The sequence below is a fragment of the Acanthochromis polyacanthus genome, chromosome 5 (genome assembly GCF_021347895.1).
Source record: "Acanthochromis polyacanthus isolate Apoly-LR-REF ecotype Palm Island chromosome 5, KAUST_Apoly_ChrSc, whole genome shotgun sequence".
Lineage (NCBI taxonomy): Eukaryota > Metazoa > Chordata > Actinopteri > Pomacentridae > Acanthochromis > Acanthochromis polyacanthus.
Window position 1 is genome coordinate 23,722,370 of NC_067117.1, and position 21,180 is coordinate 23,743,549.

Consider the following 21,180-nt stretch of genomic DNA (forward strand, 5'->3'; position numbering starts at 1 on the left):
CATCAGCAAGACCAAAAGTCCTTTTGAACTGTTCAATAAAGTACAATTTATACACTTCTGTATGAATTTATGGCATTACTGCTGTTTGCTCGGCATACGGTAGGGTCTGACATACAAAGGCTACTGACATATTAAACAACCTGCGGATTTACTGAAAGAAAATAAACCTCGCTTGTGCCTTTTCAAACACAACATTAACGTTTTATGACAAGTTCAAGTTTAAATCCAAGTGAACCCCCAGGTATCTGTTTAAAAATTGATGATGCCATTTATTTCTTTTTATTTCAAAGGTCAACAGATTGTTCTTCCAGCTAAAAGAAAAATTGATGAAAGTATTGAACACAGATTAGTCCATCTACCACAACTGTCGCATTAACAAAACATTAAACAAAGTTAAGACCCTAAACGGACTCTGTGGACAGAAAGATATAAGTTTTCAGATGTGAGTTCAATGAAAATGTTCACTAATGGTGAGCACCAGCATCTTTAATTAATTCAAAAATATATGTTGTTTATTTTTTTTATACTTTTCTCAACACTCACACATCATAAATACAGTACACAACAGACACGAGTACAACCCTCTGCAATATTACTTAAATGACTAATGATTCCACATTTCTATGACATTAGAGTAATTGCATTGCTTCTAAGTTGAACAGGAAGAAATTTGCTGTTTGGTGAAATTAAGAACTTCAGATTTACTATTGAAAAATTTCAACTGAATAAAACAAAAGTCAGTACATCTCTCTTTACTGAGATTCAGCCTTTTTATTTTGTCAGTACATCATGTGTCCACCTTTATTTCTGATGACAGGCAAACCAGGCAGATCCAGTGTTTCTGCTTTTCTTCAAAGATTTTTTTTTCAGCTGCTCTTTTCTGGAGGGGTTTTGTTGCCCTACCTTTCGCTTTGAAATACAACAACGGTGTTCTGTTGGACTCGAGTTAGGAAACATACTCAGCCAGGTCATAGCTTTCACTTATTTCCTTCTGTAGAAACTCTCGTGTGATTTTAGCAGCCTGCACTGGGTCTTTTTGTCATGGTGCAATATTCCTCTCTTGTCACACCGCTGCAAGCTGGGAGTCTTCTGGACAGCCAGCATCATGGTGCTGTCTATAAATGTCACTTTCCCAACACATTTTGCACTCATTTAGCCCCCTGTCATTACAATCCCAGCTCTGCGCTTCACTCTCAGGACTATGCATTCACTGTTTAGTCATGGCCATTTTCATGCCAAACATGCAACGCCCTTTCTGAGTTAAAAAGATTTGTCGTGACCATTTGATCAAAGAGTGTACTCCCGATATCCATCAAACTTCTTTTCATGCCTTTTTACAAAGTTTAGCCTTGCAGTTTTGTGCTAAAGAGAAAGCAGGGTTGTTATTTTTTTCTTGAAAGCCTTTTGTATGTAATGTCCTTCTTCCTGTATGAGTTGTCACAGAAACACTCATTTCCATTGATAGTCTTTGTGGCAAGTCTGAAGCAGTGGCCCATCTGTTTTTCAGAGCTGGATTGTGTAAGTAGCTCATTGTCTGTGGCATTATTTTAGGAGGATGACCATAGCAGCTCTGATTAGTGGTAAAGGAGCAATAGTACCACTGTACTAGTGCTCATTCTATACTACTGCAACTGTGCAACTTCTGTTTTAGTTACTCACTGATCTTCCTGTACCACGTGTATTGACCTCTTTTGAGTTTTTTATTTGATTGTTTACAAGGAAAAAAATTCTACTGTTCAGCTGAAAAATGATGCAACTATTGAGAGGTGATATAATTCTGATTTTGACTTTAAAGTGATATTTCACACAAGCACTGTTGTTGTATCTACACTTTAAAGACTAGTAGCAGATAGCTGCTGTGTCTCTGGACGTATTTTCACTCTGAAGCACATGAATGAGGATTTTATTAAGCATATTTATTTCTAATGTGCGAGAGAGCAGTAAAGTGAACTCATCAGCCTGTTCTATTTACATTTAACTATTTCATCTTTTGATGCGAATAGAAACAAACTGAGATTTGCTGCTTCTGAGAAAGCCAGAGTGTGTTATCTAGTGGAATACATTACTTGCATGATGAAGGTGCAGAAGCTCAGCAGGTACAAGAGCTGTCCGTTAACCGTAAGAAGAAACAGCATTCAGTTTAGGATCTACCAATAACCAGAAATGAAGAGGCAGACACAGTGGTCAGAGTCATCTAATAATTAATTTCAAAGATGTAGTTTCATTAAGTATTCTGCTTGATGTTGATATCATTAATGTAATGATATCCTACAGTATGCAGGTATATTATAAGCAATGCCTGATTAAACCACACAGCTATTTCAGTGTTTTCCACACTATGCATTGTGGGTAATTCCTCTTAAGCTCTTCGTGTTCCCAGATTCCATGCTACAGTCTAAGCAAGTATCAAATTTGCTCAAAGCAAACAACAAGCCCGCTAAACACGGTCGATTGTTGAGAGTGCTGTTTATGGACGCTGTTCTCTAACAATGCACCGCACAAAGGAAACTGAGGAGCTGCTCACATCTGGAAAAAATAAGGCAGACAGCTGGAGGAAAAACACTGACATTCAACATTAAAACTGCCACTCTTTGATGGGCATGTTACATTGTTTGTATAACATCATTTCTTATGTTGTGTACTCATTCCTGTAACAGCATGCCATGATGTTCAGAGTGTAATACATACTGCACACCTGACCATTGTACAAAAAAAAAAGAGCTCAAACACTAGAAAGCCCAGTTTCACAGCAGATCAGTCCTGAGCCCTCACAGACGTAACATGAACGCACATCAAAGTCTGACAGTCTTTGATGGCAACAAAAGAGACCTGACCTGAAGACTAAATTCCAGGTTGTAACTGAGCCTGAACTCCAACATAACGTCTAGAAGCAGGTTTAGAGAAACGGGTTGGAAACAGTCGATCGTTTGGTAACGATGATGCTAATCCTCATCAACTTTCCCTCCATGGCGTTCATCCAGGACTACGACTTGAGCCAGCTGCAGCAGCCCGAGTCTCTGGAACACATCATCAATAAGCCGTCGGGGGTGCGCAGGGTGGATGAGAGGCCTGTGATTGCAGAGTCGCAGTACCCAGTCAGACCCAGCCTGCCCCACCCCGGAGACATAGGAGACTTCATAAATGATGTGAGTTCAAGACTGAGACCTTTTCTTACAATATCTTTAAATTCTGGTGTTGTGTTTTTTCCTTTAAACTTTCTGTTCATGATCTTTAACATTCAAGCATTGCACAGACTGTTAATATCTCATTAATCATACAATTGACTACCCTCTCTTCAAACTAACATTAAACCTTTTTTCGTGCAGCGGTTCAAAGATTTACATGCTTTTAGACTTTCTGTGGGATGATGAACCTTTCAAGAGCATGATTTTTTTACAGATTCTTATCTTTTCTAAGGGTGTATACTGCGCAATCTTCAAAGATGACAGATTGTTTTCAGTCGTCAAAGAGTTGATTAGTATTTGACGATGAAATTCTGACATGTTTGTTTCCCGCTCACAGCTCAGTGTCTGGCTGTGAACCAGCACTCAGGTTGTGATGGAGCATTAAAACCCAAATGGCTGGTTGAGTCAAATGAGACAAGTTTATTGCAGCTTTTATAGTTTGGTCCCGACAATTTGTTACTGTGAAAAATCACCTCTGTCATTGTGGTGAACAGCAATGAAAATCTACCTTTTTAGTCAGGCTTTTGATTGATTTAATGCTTTTCTTCGAGCTAAGGGTTTATTTAAAGATTTCTGTGTTTATTCACCTGTTTGGTATATTTTATATACAGTTTATTACTTAATTCTTTTATTTTTTTGTTCTGTTTTGACGATCTTGGACTTCTCTTTCTATCTCTATCTCTATTTAATAACAGATGTTTTATTATATTTGATTTATTTAACCATCTTATTTGAATTAGCTCTTCTGGTGTATCCTCATTTCTTCAATCCATGTCTTTTTGAGTTTAGAGATTTTATTTCTATTGTGACTTTTGGCTTGTTTGTGCTGTTTCATTGCCTTTTTTTGTAAAGCACTTTGCGTTTGCATGAAAAGCGCTTGAATGATTGGTATAAATCATTCAGTTTTTATTTCCAGGTTTAACCACACAAAAAGGAAACCATTTTACTCAAAGTTCTGTCTTTTCTTGTCTCTCTGCCTCCAGGGTCTGAGGGCAGCAGACAACGACCCCACCGCTCCTCCCTACGATTCCCTGCTGGTGTTCGACTACGAAGGCAGCGGATCGACCGCCGGCTCTGTCAGCTCACTCAACTCCACGAGCTCAGGAGACCAGGACTATGACTACCTCAACGACTGGGGCCCTCGCTTCAAGAAGCTGGCCGACCTCTACGGAGGAGGGGACGATGACTGAGAGCGGGGCAGGGGGCGGGGCGGGGCTGCAGCAGGGGTCAGGAGAGGCGGGACTGGTTGGATGGACGTTCCTATAGACTACAGGCAGGGGCCCACAACATGATGCCGGCTCCATGGTACACATGTGAGGAATGGACCCTTTACACGGGCTGCAGTAGTTTGCTCACAGCAACCAAGCCCGCAAACATGAATTCCGCTGCAACGCAACTGTATTCTGGCTTTATACTTTGTAGTGGCGAGTTTGTAGTGTGATTTGGTTCCTCTTTGTTTTTTGTCGTTCTCTCACCGCGCTGGACCCAGGCGTCTCTGGGGACGAATCAAGGCGGTCGTGAGAGGCACGAGTAGTGAATTTGTGCTTTGATTGATTGTTCAAAACAAACCCATCTCTTGCTTTAGTCTCACACTGAAGAGAATGTTTCCGGGAAGTTGCTCTCTGACTCTCTCTTTAACTCTGTCAACTTGAATTTCCTTAGAACAGAAGCACTGTCATTTTATAAAGTGCCTTTTGTGGTGTGTTTTTTGTATCAGACTCCTGCTATCTCAGGATCGGTTGCCATTCGTGCAGTACAGTGGAGGCGCGTTCTCTCGTCGCCCCTCCGCGCTCCTCAAACCAGCCCTGCCTGTCACTCTCCTCTCTCTTTCACAGTGGTGCACATGAACAACCCCAGCAGCCAGTCCCAGGAGGGAAGGACAGAACCAGGGCAGACTATCGGACATCATAACCCAATGAATTATGGCCTGAAAGAAGCCAATAAGAGCTGTTGTGGAGAAGACCACCGTCCTCCCCAAGGACCTGCTCAGTTTGACTTTCACAAGCATCACCTGTCGACACGGCGACAGCAACACGCTGACGTTGTGTGAGACCATTTTTATACAAAGTGAGGGTTTTATAATTTAGTGGAGAATGCCTGCCTTTCCTCTTTGGACTCATGACTTTAGGAGCCTTTGTGTTGAGACGCTTGCCTGCCCTGTATGGTTTTGTGTTGCTTTCTCCACAGTGTAAAGCTTATGTAGGCATGATCTGATTAGTCAGACAGTGTAAGAAAGTGGAACTTGAAATGACTTGGAACAACGGTATCTAAGAACGATTTTTTTTTTTGTCGCCTTGAACATTCCCGTTTTTTATAGGCCAACAAAAGTATTGAAAGGTGCATGATTTTTTTTCCTCCAAATGTTTTACTCGAAGCACTTGTTACTATGTGGTGAGAATGTGAAAATAGTCAGCAGAAACTATATGAATATACTCTGTATAAAGACACCAAGAAAATAAAAATACTGTAAGATACATATTTTTGAAGTATTGATGACATAAAAGTTGCTGCTCTCTCTCCCTGGCTCTACATCAGGGCTTTGGGGGATTTTTGGCCCGTTCATTTTCAATATGTGGATATTTATGTTTGTCTTCTGTTGGAGCTTTTAATTCTATTTGTTCATGATGCCTGCTTATACATTTGTTGTTTCAGTTTTGCTCCTTTTTTTAATTTCAAAAACTGCTTTGTTATACTCCTTTTATATATGAAAACACACCCTTCCCCTTTCGGTCTGTATTGTCTCTGGCAGTCGTGTTCCTCCTGTTGGTTTCTGGCCTTGGGACAGTGGAAGGTTCATTAGCCATGCCTGCTGATAGTTGTTCTATTATTCAGTGTACTGGAATTCTTTTATTAATTCATCTAGATACTGGATGTGTGCTTTAGAAAATAAACGACACATGTTTTGAAAAAGTGCCATCATTTTTGAATATGTTCAGGTGTATGCGGAGTTACGGGGCATGGCCTGGTTTGTCATTTCAAATATACTGTTACTCAAAGCTTTAAATAACAATGGGCCTCTGTGATCTTGTTTTTACAATTATGCCAAGACTAAAGCTGCTGTGGCAAACACTGTGGCAAACAGAAACCCATGTTGCTGCCCCACACATGCTCACAGACCACTGATGTTAAATGGGCAGAAAGCAGCACAGAGGGTGCATCACTTTTCACCAGGACTGTCTTATTCATTTTTAATCAAATATGCTGTAATCACATGGAAATTCCATTCATAGTGGTTTTAATGTCACTGCTTTTCCACTTACATTTGTTCACAAAATGATTTGCACATGTAGTCTGCAATTACAAATGGTTCCTCTGTGCACTCTTAATAGTTGCGCCTTCATTGTTTTTCTGTTTCTTTGTGTTTTTGTTGTGGAATAATGTATTCTTAAGTCTTAGAAAGAGTCATGAAGTGGAGCCGACTCCCTGCAGGATTATGCAGTTAATCTTTGACCCTATTGTTTGGATATAGCTTCATTTTCTAATGAAACCCTCACTATTGGTCCTTTTATTGCATCACAGACGAAGGATTGTTCAAGCAGTGTGTGGGGTCAGGAAGTATATTTGTGTCCATTCCTGTGATTTCAATTAGTCAGCTGAAGCGCCAAAAAAACCCACTGGGGACTTAAAGGGATTTAATCCTCTCCGGCTGTGTGTCTATCAATTAGCCACACCATTAATCCCCACGGCGTAATCTCATTAGATAGAGCGCCTTTAATGAGACACCCAGAGAGAAAGCAGAGAGGCAGGCTGGAAGAGAGAGGGAGAAAAATGAGGTGGTGCCAAGATGCAGGTAGGCCATGTGGAGAGGTGATTAGTAGGATGGAGGAGAGGGTCAGCAGAGGGAGGGGTCCAAGGAAAGGAGGATCAAGCACAGCGGGAACAATGCATAACATTTAGAAAATGGTTTGGGGGAAAAAAAGCTTAAATATGAGGGAGTGGAACAGAATGATACTTCAGTGTCCAGAGGGCTGGGCGGTGCAGAGGTAGAAAAGACCGGTAGAGGTGAGCAGCACTGATGGAACGCACTGGACACGTTAATGAGAAGTGCTTTGATTCCCGGAGTATCCCAGTAATGAGAACATCTAGTGATAAACCTAAGTTAACCTTTACTGTGGTACAATAATGAATTCTTATGTGGACCCAGCAGAAGTGTGGACCTGTGTTAATAAGAGAGCCATCATGATGGATTTTTATTTCACAGCCATTGCTCTGAAATAATAATCAAATTGGTGAAAAGTCATCTTGGTCGCAGCCAGTCGGCAGATAAGGAGATTAACTTAAGGGAAGGGCTCTTTGATGGGTTTAGCTGAAGTTCACTCGATTTCCCTGTGGCAGATAGGCAGAGTGAAAGAAGAAAGCAAACTCAAGTTGCCCCCTTGATAAATGGCAAATATAGACTGAGAGCTTTGCTGCTGGCTTGCAGCCAGTGCCTTGTGTGTTGTAAATAAAGTTCTCTTCTTCAAACATGTCCAAGCCTGGCTCCTTTCATTTCCTCTCCATATAGCTAGTGAGTCTCTTGGGCCGATGCTGGGAACAGTCCAATCTGAAAAACACCACCGGATGTTGGTTCTGGTGCCGGCTGTGTGATCAACTGTTCACAGTTTAGTGTTGATGTTGTTATTCAGCAGAAGAACCGCCCAGGACGGCCAGGCCCTGCTGGCTGCTTTTCTGCTGACACCACTCTGAGCCCCCTGCTATTTCAGGACTTGTACTAAAATGAGATCAAAGCAGCAGAATAAATTTGATGTTCCTGCTGTAAGTGGGGGGAGAAATATGTACTGTTTAACGACCATCCGTTTGTGATCTGGATGACTGATCCCGTGGGGACACAGCGCTATTACCAAGACAGGCTTCTCTTATCTGAAACACTATCTGTGTACTGTCAGACAGAGTTTTAAAAGAGCATTCCCTACAAATGATGATTGCTTTTGTGTTGGTATCTTATCAATAAAAAGAAGGAATTCATGTCCATCCATTTTCTATATGCCGCTTTATTCTCACTAGGGTCGCGGGGGGTGCTGGAGTCTATCTCAGCTGACTCGGGAGAAGGCAGGGGACACCCTGGACAGGTCACCAGTCTGTCACAGGGCTACATATACAGACAAACAATCACTCTCACATTCACACCTACAGGCAATTTAGAATAATCAATTAACTTCAGCATGTTTTTGGACTGTGGGAGGAAGCCGGAGTACCCGGAGAAAACCCACGCATGCACAGGGAGAACATGCAAACTCCATGCAGAAAGAGCCCAGGCCGAGGAGGAATTCATGTGTTATTCCTAAAGTACGTCCTAACAATTGTGAGTGGTAGGGAGTCACTATATATAATTATTCACATTATGCCCTTAAATTTCAGGGGAATACATTGTACTTCTCTTATGCTATTTGGCAGCTAGTTACTAATTAGCTCTTAGATTACATTTTGCATGACAAACAAAAAAAATTGAGCTAGAAAGATATAAAGTGGTACTAGTAAAGTGGTTTGTAGTAGTATAGCAGCCTTGTCTAGAAAAGCAGAAGTCCCCCAGGTCACCGCATATTAGTTACAGATAATTTAACTGCTGATTTGAAAACACTGTTAGTCTTTTTAACAGCAGACATCGCCACTTGTCATAGCAGGAAAAATACAGGCCCTGCTGATTACATTACTGATGACTCTCTAATCAAATGTGCCAGAGTGCCATGAAAATGCGACAGGGATCCACTATGTCCAGTACCAGAACCCAACACAGGTGTTCATGGCCCCCAGAGGATGAATCTCAGTGACTATGGTGAACACCTGATTTTAAATATAGCACCAAGAGTCTTACAATTTTATTTTATTAGTAAAATGTATATATAACTGTATTATAACTGTGAAAATGTTGGTAGAAATCCATGTGTCCTCAGGATATACCCTAAATGTTCCATACAGAGCAATCATTAGACCAAAATGTGAATATGTCATTTTAAAGGAATATGTCAACTTGTGACAAATACTTACAAAACTACTGGTGTTTCATTAGCCTCAACTGTACTGTGTGCAATGCTAACACGCTAAACAGTAATAGACACAGAAAACCTTATGTCGGCATCGTTACTGTGAGCATATTTGCATTTAGCACCATTGTGCCTAAATTTAGAAAATAATATGGCTGCAGACTCTTAGTCTTCGTAATTTCTTGCATCAATATAATCCAGTATAAACTCTATTTCATCAAACTATTAAAAGGTTAATAAGATAAAGTGACTTAGGGTCAGGTTACATTACAGGTGGACTGTTTGATTTCTGTATCTTTGCTTTCTGAGTTGCTTACCAGTTAATGTATCAAAAACCTAAACATCTCATTTGTACTGCAGTGAAACTGTTGGATGCACTCCTTCATTTATGTATGAAGTTCAGCTTACTTATCACAGTGAGCATAAACTCAACAAGCCTGTGAAGACAAAATGTGTGTGAACAACACCTGTGACTCTAGAGGGAACTTGAGACTTAGAATATTTAACAGAGAGCTTGTTTTACAACCAGACGCGTGAAGTTGGGTCTAGTTGAAGACACTTTTGGATTGTATTTTGCATTTTCTTTTGAGCTTGTCTCATATTAGAGACTCACAGTCAAGGTTCAGCCTCCACTGTTACATTTGCCCTTTTAATTACAGTATATCTGTGAGTCCCACAACTGTGTGGAGGTGTAGTAATAAATCGTTGTAGTGCCCCTTTATTACAGACTTTCTATTAAACCTCCTGTTTCCTCATTTACAGGCACCAAAAAATATTGTTTCCTTGTCTGAAAAAAATCCAAAAATCCTTCAAAAAATTCCCAAAATTTCTGAAAATTTGCAAAACCTTCAGAAGAAAATTCCAATAATTCCTTCAAAGTTTCCCTGAAAGGTCTTATTTAAAAAAAATCCCCCACATTTGGCAAGAAAATTCTTGTAAATATTTTCAAAAAATGAGTAAAAATCTTCCAAAAGAAACCCTAAAAATATCTTAAAGGCATTAGAGGAGATTTAATTTCCTACGACTTTGAATGTAGCATGCGCATGCGCACATACAACCTCTCCCTCACCCCCTCTAACCTCCCCCCTCTTAACATTTACGAAGAAACACCCCCCTCCAGAAACTTGCGTAGGACTCGTGAAGTTGTCTTTTACGGCTGGGTCCCCCTGGATCTTTATCTGCCATTATGTAAAAAAAAGATGAGCAAAACAAGTCGCCAGCTAACTACGAAGCTATACCAAAGCAACACACACAGAAAACAAAGTCCAAGGCGTAAGTAATCTACGTAACTAGGCCTGAGCCGGAAGATTTTTGATTGACAGGAAAGGGAGCAAACCAAACGCCTCGGTCCGAGCGTGTTGATTGGCTGATGTTTTTCAGGTCCTGCCATGTCCACAGTTATTTATTTTTTTTTTTATTCTTTTAGAGACCATACATACAAGTCCACTAAAGGTCAGTATATTCATTTTATGTGAATCAGACAAATTAAACAAAAAAAAAAACATCCTCCATAATGCCTTTAAGTGATTACATACACATCAGTAAAACTTCTAATATTTTCTTTAAGAACATTCACACCAAAAAATGTTCAACAATTTCCCAAAAATGTTGAAAATGTGGACATCAGAAGTTTCACTGTGAAAATACTTTTTTTTCCTCACATATTCAAACTTTAAAATGGGTCAATTTTGACCCACAGGACAGCACGAGAGTTAAAAATAAGGTCATGTGTCATTTTCACATTGATATATTGTAAAGACTTAGAATCTGAAGTGTCTAATTAGCAGCTGTGACACCAACACTAATATAATGACCATGAATGATGCATCATGGGATCCCTTCAGTGTTATTTGTCAGCATCCTCTCTATAAGTACATGGAACTTATGGCGCTGCTGATGCTGACCAGCTCTGCAGAGACCAACTTCTCCATGTGGTTACATGTTCAAGTGCAGTGGGAAATCTGAGCTGCATCCTCACTCAGACCAGCTGCTCTAATCAACTGGATGTAAATCTTCACCTCAGCCACAGGTTAAGTACCTTCCCCGGGACACTGGCTGCAGCTCTAAATGGTAAGAGATGATTCCTTTGCAGCCAAGTCGTTCTCTGGTGTCCTTTAGAGTACAATCAAGCTCCCATTCCCATCTGACCCTCCATTTCCCTCCGTCAGCAGCACTCGAGGAGGACCAGCGCTTACCATGAATAATGGATGTATAGCACAGTCATTAGTAGAAATAAATAATTGATCGCCACACATGTGTAACAGAATTAGTCTTGCAAATTCAGTGATGATATTACAATCCCGTGACAGGAGGAACAACAGTCTACCTATCCATATGAACAAGATCATAAGTCACGGTTTAATGTCTGTGATCTTATATACCCTATATGTGTTTTATGTTTACAGACTCTACCTAAAGAGCATTATTTTTTCATGCTTCACACTGATCCCTGTCTAAAAAGATTCATCTTTTCTTACATAACTTATTTGTGTCTTACTAAATTCTAAAAAAGGGCTTAAAGGTGAGGTGAGGTTAAAGATTTGACTTGAAAATGGTCTTGTTTATTTACCATGGTCCAAGACTAAATTAGGTTTTTCACTGGAGAGCTTCAGTGAATGTCTTTTTCTAGCCTTGGATGTGGTTTAATCCATGTCTGGGTAACAGGCTGTTAGTGGTGGTTTTATTTCTGATTCTTTTTTTTTCCAGATATTACCATTCCTATTTTTAGCCATGCCAACAGCCGTCACCGCACCACTTTGATCCAGACTGAAACAAGGCTGCCAACTTGTGACCAAACCTTAGAGTGAGATTTGGTTTGTGCAGGATGCTGACAGGGGAAAAGTATTGGTCCTATTTCCTGCATTCTGGGGTAATTTAAGAGCATTTTGCCTGTTCAAATCTTATTATAGAGATAACATTAAGGGATAATTAAAAAACATTGAGCTTAAAAAAAAAATAGAAACAAAACAGAGCAAGGGCAGGCAGTACTGAAAATGGTTCTTCATGTAAAATATGGATGAAAGTTCTGTGGCTGGACGTGCACAACACATTTCAGTATTTTCCATAAATATATGCATAATTGAAATAACTCCAGCAACCACTTTGTAACATTTGTCTTGGAGGATTTTAAAGCACACACTCAACTGCTTCAAGTTGACCACATCAGCCAACTAAACAATAAAAAGTGTTTAAGCAAAAACAAAACATATCTTCATAACTTAAAGTATCCATACACTGAACAGAATTACAATCAGACACTAAACTCTGTCCCACAGGAGCAGGGTGACATAGACTAAAATCAAGACTAAACCAGGTCTGACTGGACCTCACAGGAGCAGGGTGAATAACTTATTAACTCGGCCCAAAAATAAATAATAAAGACTGTGAACTTAGAATAAATGACACAACTGTAAACAGGAACAGGAAAAGAACAGGGAAAAATTCATTCTTGTGAGCCATGTTGTACTACCTGGTGGTCTTTTTTGAAGCCTTGATTATCTCTGGGGTGGGTTCCCATTTATGGCACGGCTCCAAACCAGCCATTTTGATAGTCATAATAGAGGAGAGTGTTCCCTCTAGTGCAGGGCTCCAGACTAACTTTTTTCCTAGGAGCACAGTGGCCCCAAACCCAAATTTAGGGGTGCACACTGAAATGGACTTGCAAAGTAAATATTCACATTTCCTCACATTTTCATGAGATTACTGATAAATACTTGAACAAAAAATGAAGAAAATATAATGTTTTCAATTCACATTTATTGTGCAGCAGTTGACACAACATAACAAGAAAAGCACTCAGAGAGTGCAGTGCCCCCCTAAGGCTGTTCAGTTGAAGTATCATTTCCAACGGATGAAATCTTAAATGGCCTTGTGCTCAGCACAGGCATATATTATCCATGTGCATGTTATGTATTTATACTGAATCACGTGTAAATTACTCTTATGAAGGTCTGTTAACACTGGCCAACAACATTTTTGCTGACTTACAACTGAGACTTGTTTCTGACTAATTTGAAGGTGCTGAATCCAAAAATCACAATGGTTTTTGCCTAGGACGTCAGGTTTTTGCTCTATGGCATAACTGCATATTTATCAAGTACGTATTAAAATATGATCACTTGGTCATAATGTTCCACACCCAGTGCATGCAACAATCCTGGTACATCATGACAATAAACAAAATCACTCTCAGCTCTGAAATATTGCACAAAATCTCTTTCCCTGCTGCGATAATATGTTACTTTGGTACCATCTTGGAGCAAATTATTTTCATTCAATCTTGAAGCTAATAGTTCTGATGTTTCTTTTGAAAGATTTAAATCTCGTGTTAAATCATTCAGCTCAGCCTGATTAAAACACTCTGGCTCTTTTGTGCTTGGACCGCATTCTTCAAAATCAACATCACTACCATGTTCGCTATCAGCCGACATAACATCTTGATCTTCATCAAGTGAAGGAAACTCTGTAAAATGTGGCACAGGTACATCATCAGAATGGGGCACAGGGCGAACTGCTGAATTCAGATTTGGGTAGCTTATTTTATGCTTATTTTTCTTGTTATAACCAGAAGTGTTGATGAGGCAAAAGTAGCAATCGTCTATATGATTCTTCGGCTCTCGCCACACCATAGGAATGCCAAATGCTAGTTTCTCCCTCTTTGCCTTGGTCCATTGTCTCAAATTTTCAATGCAAGGCTTGCACACTTTATGTGGTGCCCAAGACTTGTCCTGGTCTCCAAGTTTGACCTTAAAGTAAGCCAAGTAGGCTCGCTTCACAAAGTCACCAATATTCGCCCTTTGAGATGGTACAGTAAAATTTCCACAGATATAACAAAATGCATCTGGAGTATTCACACACTTTCTACGAGCAGTAGCCATGCTTGACTTTCAATCTGAAACACAACAGGAAATTTAATTAATTCGGGTTTAAGTTGGCATTTTCCCAATTAAACATGATGGGTGTGGCAGCCACCGATACTACAAGTCCAAATGCCACAGAAAAAAAACGTGACATGATAGGTAAAAACTGATGTCATTTCTGAAATCAGGACCCCAAAATTAGGTAAAAACAGGTGTTAGTTTTCAGTCAGCAGAAAAAAAGTTAAAAATTTGTTGGGCAGTGTAATCAGTTCATCAGTTTTGACAAGCCTTTGTTTTGCTAGTGTTAAAATAACTGTTCTCTCCAACCTTTTATTTTGAAAACGTATTTTTAATATTAACCCCTTAAGGGCTTATATTTTGTCACCATTCCAGCAGCACAGGAAGTGTTTCTCTAAGAAGCGGTTTCTTGACATGCAGGGGCGGATCCAGATTAATTTTAGTCGGAGGGCACAAGGGGGTACAACAGATACTTTGGAGGGCCACCGAAAAGTTGTAAGAAAAAATGACAACTGCTACCGGCCTTTCGCTTTTACAAAATATTCTTCATGTTTTTGGGGTTTTTTTTGGGGGGAGGGGAGTTTTGGTTCTTTAACCCAATAGGAAAGCTGTATATGACCTTTTCATTTTGGACTGTTAACATTCAAATTATGATGGACTTGTTTCCTTGTTTATGTGAATTACAGCATCAATAGCTGCAACAATAAAATACAGTAAGTAGCACTCTGTACATTTAATAGTAAACCTGAGAACAACAGTAACAATTCTAAATAATTAAAAGGTTTTAATCTTTGGGGCCGAGTGTCAAAAAACATTTAGAAACCAACCTCAACAAAACACTTAAAGATTTGAACATCTTTAAAGGGAAATCCAACTTTTGCATGACAATGTCTAATTAAAGGACATTTATTTCCAATGTAAATGTGTGATATTAATCTTCTGGAGCTTCTCTTCACATCGTCTTCCACCTGGACTGGTTTGGTTGGCAGCATGTGTAACAAACATCTGAAAAACTGCACTTTAGCATCAATGAATGACACTGAAGTTTAATCTCTACATAAATGAGACCGAGTCTGGATGTGCTGCTCTGTCATTAACTCCTAAGTTTAGGGAAAGTTCAAACAAAAGAGGACAGTTCAGATAAGACCTGAGAATGAGCTTATTTTGAACAAACATCTCAGACTTTCTGAGCTTCAGCACCTATAGAAAGATATTTTACCAACAAGCAACTCAAGAGATCCAGAAGCTTTAGCTGAGCCAAAGAACATGTGGGACGCTAAGCTAGCAAACATTTCAGACTTTTCTCTGTGAATTCTGAGAAATAATTTTACTATTTAATGACAGAGCTACACATCTGAACTCAGTCTCATTAAAACAGACTCTAATTCAGTGTCATCCATCCATAAAGTGCAGTTACCCAAAATGTTTGTTACATGAGCTCCAACAAAACTCGTCTAGGTAGAAGGCCACTTTGACAAACAGGAAGTGGAAGGTTCCAAGCAGATTTATAGGAGGGAGAACCGGACTGTACCAAGTGTGGTCAAGTATAGAGGGGTGTTTTGTGGGCGTTTAAGGCTGATAGTGATTATTAGTGAGACATTTAGAGGAGATATTCATTTGCAGTAAATGAAAGTATTTAAAATCTTGAAGTTGATGGTGTTTTTTTTTTCATACCAAAGGCTATGCTATGATGTTTTCTAAAAGACATACTATGCTTCTCTGTTCTGGCCCTGGGCCGCTGCACTCCTCCTCTGTTGTTTTCTGGATTGTACTCATCTGCATGCCTTCGTCCACCCGGCCTCCGTTGACTCGTCCTGCCTGCAGTCTATGGAGCTGAAGCAGGATTGGAACAGACCAAAGTACAGTCCAATCATGATGCCAGCTGCCTCTCAAAACGCTCCTTCATCTGGCGGCACTTCTTCTGAGGGAAAGCTGAGCTTCAGCAGAACTTTGGAGATGTGTTCCAGTGGTTGGTGGATGTATGGGGAGATAGAGAGGGACCTTTGACTTGTTCAGAAAGGAAAACAGGGAACCCATTGGTAGTTTTAGTTTAGGGTGCTAGTGTGGTGTGTTTTAGGGTTTTAAGAGCTGAACAGGAAGAGTTTTTTTTCGTATTGATGATCTTTTACTTTGTTCCTAGTTGGAATGCCCATCAGTGTCAACGTGAAGTTCACTTTTAGTTCTGTTTATTTATTTTTATTTCACTTATACTCATTTGCTTTTAACCCCCTCACATGTTGTGTCATTGTAAACTTAAACTTTCAAATAAATACTCATCTAACCCTATGGAAACCAGCGTTTGGACTTTTTTTGTGTTGCTCCTCACCTACTTCAGACAGCCGGGACAGAACAACGTTTTATGGACCAAAGGCTATACTATGATGTTTTTAGATCGACATGCTATACTATGATGTTTTTTGGACGACCTGCTATACCATGACGTTTTTTGGACCAAAGACTATACTATGACGTTTGTTGGGTGACACGCTATACTATAGGCTTTTTTTAATTGACATATTACTATGACATTTTTGTGTTTTAGTTTTTTGTTTTTTTTAGCAACATATATGAATTTGAACAGTTTTAAAAATTGCTATACTTTTACTTGTGCAATGAAATATTATTCTATGGCATTTTTTAGACCACATAATATACTCTGATGTTTTCTTGAATGACATACTATTTTGACAATATACTGACACTATGACATTTTTTGAAGCTCATATACATAACAATTTTAGGCACCATCCTATCATTTTGCGGATTTTGAACCACATAATAATCTATGGGTTTTTTTTGCCGACATGATATACTATGAACTACAGGCCATACTATGTTATTCTTCAGCCTCGCATTGACATTACTTCCTTAGAGGTAGGGCAAATCAGTCGAGTGAAGTCAAGTGGCAGGACATTCACTACAGTCCACAGGTATCAGAACCCCAGATGAAGCTCAAATAAGCACAGATCCACCAACAGACATGAGGCCTGAGCCCACCCAGTCACAGACAGCAGTAGAGAGGAAGATGAACGGGCGAAAGCCCCAAATCTTGGAGCCTAAATCCTGCCAGAAAAAGGAGTGGGAAACCACTGACACAGACCTCGTCCATCTCCTAGAGGGTCTGAAAGGGTGTGGGGAAAGAAAGCTGGACATGATCAGAGAGGTCATCTACAGCTATAGAGCAGAGAGTTTCAGGGTGAAGAGCATGAACCTTTGAACACAGAAAGAATCATCAGCCCATCTCAAGTCCAAGAGACAACGAGAGATTGAGAGACTTGTGAAAGAAAGAAGGTGTCTGAAAAAATGGAAAAGTGGAAAGGAAAGGAACTGAGGCACTACAGGGCGACATCAAGCAGCAACGCTGCGAAGAGCAGAATGCTTGAGGAAGCAAAATAAGAAAGAGTGAACGAGGACGGCCTTCTTCAGAGATCCCTATAAGTTCATCAAAGACCTCTTCGTCAAGGAGAAAACTGGGACCCTCAAAGTACCCATAAGGGAACTAGAGGAACATCTGAGGAAGACCCACTCTGACAATCAGAGCCATGTCACAGCCAGCATTCCAGATGACATGCCGCCAATTGAACCACCTGAGCACCAGATGGAAACAAGATTCCCTACATGGAACGAAGTTGTGAGCACAGTTAAGCGGGCAAGAACAGCATCAGCCCCTGGGATCAGTGGTGTTTCATATAGGGTCTATAAGAACACGCCGAGCATCTTGAAGTACCTCTGGAAGGTAATGAAAGTGGCATGGCCGAAAGGGTTGATACGAAAGGTATAGCAAAGGACAGAAGGGATCCTGATTCCCAAGTAAAAGAATTGCTCAGCCATCAACCAGTTCTACCAAATCAGCCTTCTGAATGTGGAAAGAAAGATATTCTTCAGTGTTGTGGGCCAGAGGCTCTCAGTATTCTTGCAGAACAACTTTGTTGACACCTCAGTGCAGAAGGCAGGGATGAGTGGATTCTCAGGATGCCTGGAACACATGAATGTCAACTGGCACCAGATACAGACGGCCACGAAGAAGAAAGACCTGCATGTGGTTTTCTTAGATCTTGCAAATGCCTTCGGGCCAGTGCCCCATGAGATTTTGTGGACAGTCGTATGTAATTGTATGCAGCACAGTGAGACGGCATACTTGTTTCCGTTTTCATGCCATCCACGAAATGCACTGAAACTTTGCCCCCACTAGCTTAGCCTCGCTGTAGCACGCAGCTCAAGGGACATGTCCTATCTACTGATTCATATCTATGTACACTAGTCTGGTCCAATGCAGTCTTGATGATGACGTTTCACGAGTACATGAGAATGCAAGTAGGGACAGTTACGTACTGAGAAACGGCCACAGTCTTCTTACCGCAAAGGTACAAAGCTGCTTCTCTTCTCCTCCTGCATCAGGAAACGTCTTCAAAGCTTCTTCAAATCCATATGAAATACAATCAAAAGATTCAACTAATGTCACTGGTGCATTCAGTTGCAGTCGGACAACGAAGTTGCATTCAGGAGCTTCAGGAGTTCTCTGGAGTAAAAACGCAAACTGGATTTCCCCAAAGATTACATATTCCCATAAGAGCAAAGTGGAACTTTTTTTTTTGCCCATGTGATATTTGGAGTGTGACGTGAGAGCGTGTGAAGGGACTGAGTTGCATGTGTCTCACGGCCAAAGTGTGAGAGTTGGCAGCCCTGCTGAAATATCACAGTTTTATGAATCATGCATTTTGAATGTCTTGCCATTAAGTTTAATTCAGATATTCATGAATAATCCTGCTAACTTTATTGACCCTCTGTCCAATACTTTAATGCTAAACCAAAACCACTTCCATCAGTCTAAGCTTAGTGTGTTTAGGCCTGATTAGCAAATGTAAGCATGTTAATAAGATAAACTATGTAAGAGAGTGAGCATGGTGAGTATAACACCTGTGTTCTTATGACAGATTTATCTTAGTTTTTGTAATGTTTGTCTTCCAAAACTAGTCAACCACTTTCTCCATACAATAAACACCCACATTTACATTTAGGTGATCTGTTCAACGGTCTTAAATAGAATCACAGTCCGATCTATATACAACAAAGTAAGTGCCTGTGTCTTGTAAATAGACTCTGGCACTTTAGTTTGTTTGTGCCATGTCACACATTTGTCTGTGTGAACTACAGGTATGTGCAGCTGACACATTCCGGTGTCTGTCCCACTTCATGCAAGAGACAACTTTGTAAGAGGCGATGCTGTTCTCCTGTGGGCTGACACTGCCTGCTGCTTGGCCTGATTCAGCTCCATTAAAGAGGCCAACAGGCTATTAACCCCCGCGTCAATACCTCACAGGTTCAGTCGCGCTTACAAACCCATTTCAGCAGCGGTCATAAACACTGGCCTTATTATAGTATCTCCAGGCCAAAGCAGACTGCCCCGGTCGACCCCATAACAGAAGAGTCCAAAAGTCAGCATTAACCCTGGTGGAACAAGGGCAGGGACGTACAGGAAATGGGTGTTGTGAGGAAGCGTAAACTAACGAACTGTCGCTGCATGTTATATTTCAGGCTTTGATTCCTCTGGGGAGGCTGGAGACCATTCTCTTTCATTTAAGAATAAAAGTGGTTACAGACTACTGGCTTTGTGAATCTTAATGGATGATAAAGTGCAGTGACTGAATCACATTGTGCCACATCACTTCATCCAAATCACATTCTCATGTCGGTCCTAGGAGAGAGTTTTATTCATAAGCTCAAAGCTTAATCAACATTATGCAAGGAGGCGTTGAAAAGGATAAAATTGATTAACTGACTTTTACTATTACATTTGTCTCACAGCATGAATGCAGTTGGATTATGAATGGCACTTTGAATTCACTGGGTTGCAAAGTAATGTCAAAGTGAGAAATATCACGACCCTCTTATTCATAGCTATAGGGGTCTTACCTTAATAAAGAATTTCATAACCTTCCGATTCATGTAAGTAATGGGGGCTACGGGACCTTTCATTAGCCTCTAACCATCATTAAAACTGAGCCTCAGTGAAAGAGCAAACAAGCAAAGACTGTTTTTAGACCAGAGACTTATCATAAAAGTGCAAGAGGAACACCCTGCTGAGAAACACTAGCACATCAGTCAAATCCTATCTTGGAATCTGTCAAAAACACTCATAGCCAAGTATAGATAAGCAGCCACGAGCCTGCACACACACACACAAATAAAATTGCTTTAGATTTATTATAGACTCTCACCCCGGGGTGGAGACAGATAGGACAACACGGTATGTAAGAAATTAATAACAGCCCTCTTTAATAAATGTCATGGAGGGAAACAGTGATGTCACTTGTCTCTTCTTCCCTCTGGCAGGCTCAGGGTGTTTACCCAACACCCTCAGGTGCAGTGACTGAGACGTTGCTAGGCAACCGCACCATCCCTGTTGTGGCTCTGCCTCTGGCACTCAAGTGGGAGCTTATGTGGACTTAACTCTGAAAGAGCAGCAGTGTTGAGGAGTAGAAGGGGGATTACCAGGAAAAATATTGGATTGAGCTAAGGCACAAGGGCCAAGGCCTTACCTGAGTCGGCAGCTGATACATGAGAGACTGTCAGGCCACGCTGATTCTGTGCTCACAACTGTCTCTCACAGCAGCACAGAGCTTTTATGTTATCCACAATACAGACTGCTTTTCCTTGTTTTTAATCAAATGTTATGTGAAATGGGAGTGTCTGACAGATTGTGCTAGTAGTCTGTTTTGTGTGTCAAACAGCTGAAAACACGAACGCTATTGGCTACCAAATGTCACCAGGATATTAAGTATAAAAAGAACCTGAAGATGCAGTTGGAGTTCATGTCAGCTACAAAAGCAGCTTGTCATGGAGGGGAAATTGGCTATTGCCACCTAGTGGTTCCCAGATGTATTTTCATTATAGAAAATGAAATTGAGGCTCATCACCAGTGATGGCTCCAAATATTATTGTTCCTCTTTGGTCGGCGCAGATATGAAAGCTGCTCCCAATCATTGGAACATCAGGCTACTGTCCCAGTGGCAGAATGGCCTAATTATTTCCAGCCCATGGTTTGCGGTGAATGTTAGCAGCTGATGCGGCAGCTGTTGCCAGTGCACCGTGTGTGGGCTGATAATGGAGATGGACTCAAATAAGACAGCCCAACAA

General features: G+C 40.6%; 1 protein-coding gene across 1 annotated transcript in view; it reads left to right on the forward strand.

The window, feature by feature from the left end:
* Positions 1-7,653, forward strand: part of cdh4 (cadherin 4, type 1, R-cadherin (retinal)) — a 234,573-nt gene extending 226,920 nt beyond the window's left edge. Inside the window, exons 16-17 of the mRNA XM_051948214.1 lie at positions 2,982-3,146; positions 4,169-7,653. Of these exons, the coding sequence (XP_051804174.1) occupies positions 2,982-3,146; positions 4,169-4,375 (372 nt within the window). The 3' untranslated portion in view covers positions 4,376-7,653. The remainder of the gene's footprint in view (positions 1-2,981; positions 3,147-4,168) is intronic.
* The last annotated feature ends 13,527 nt before the right edge of the window (positions 7,654-21,180 follow it).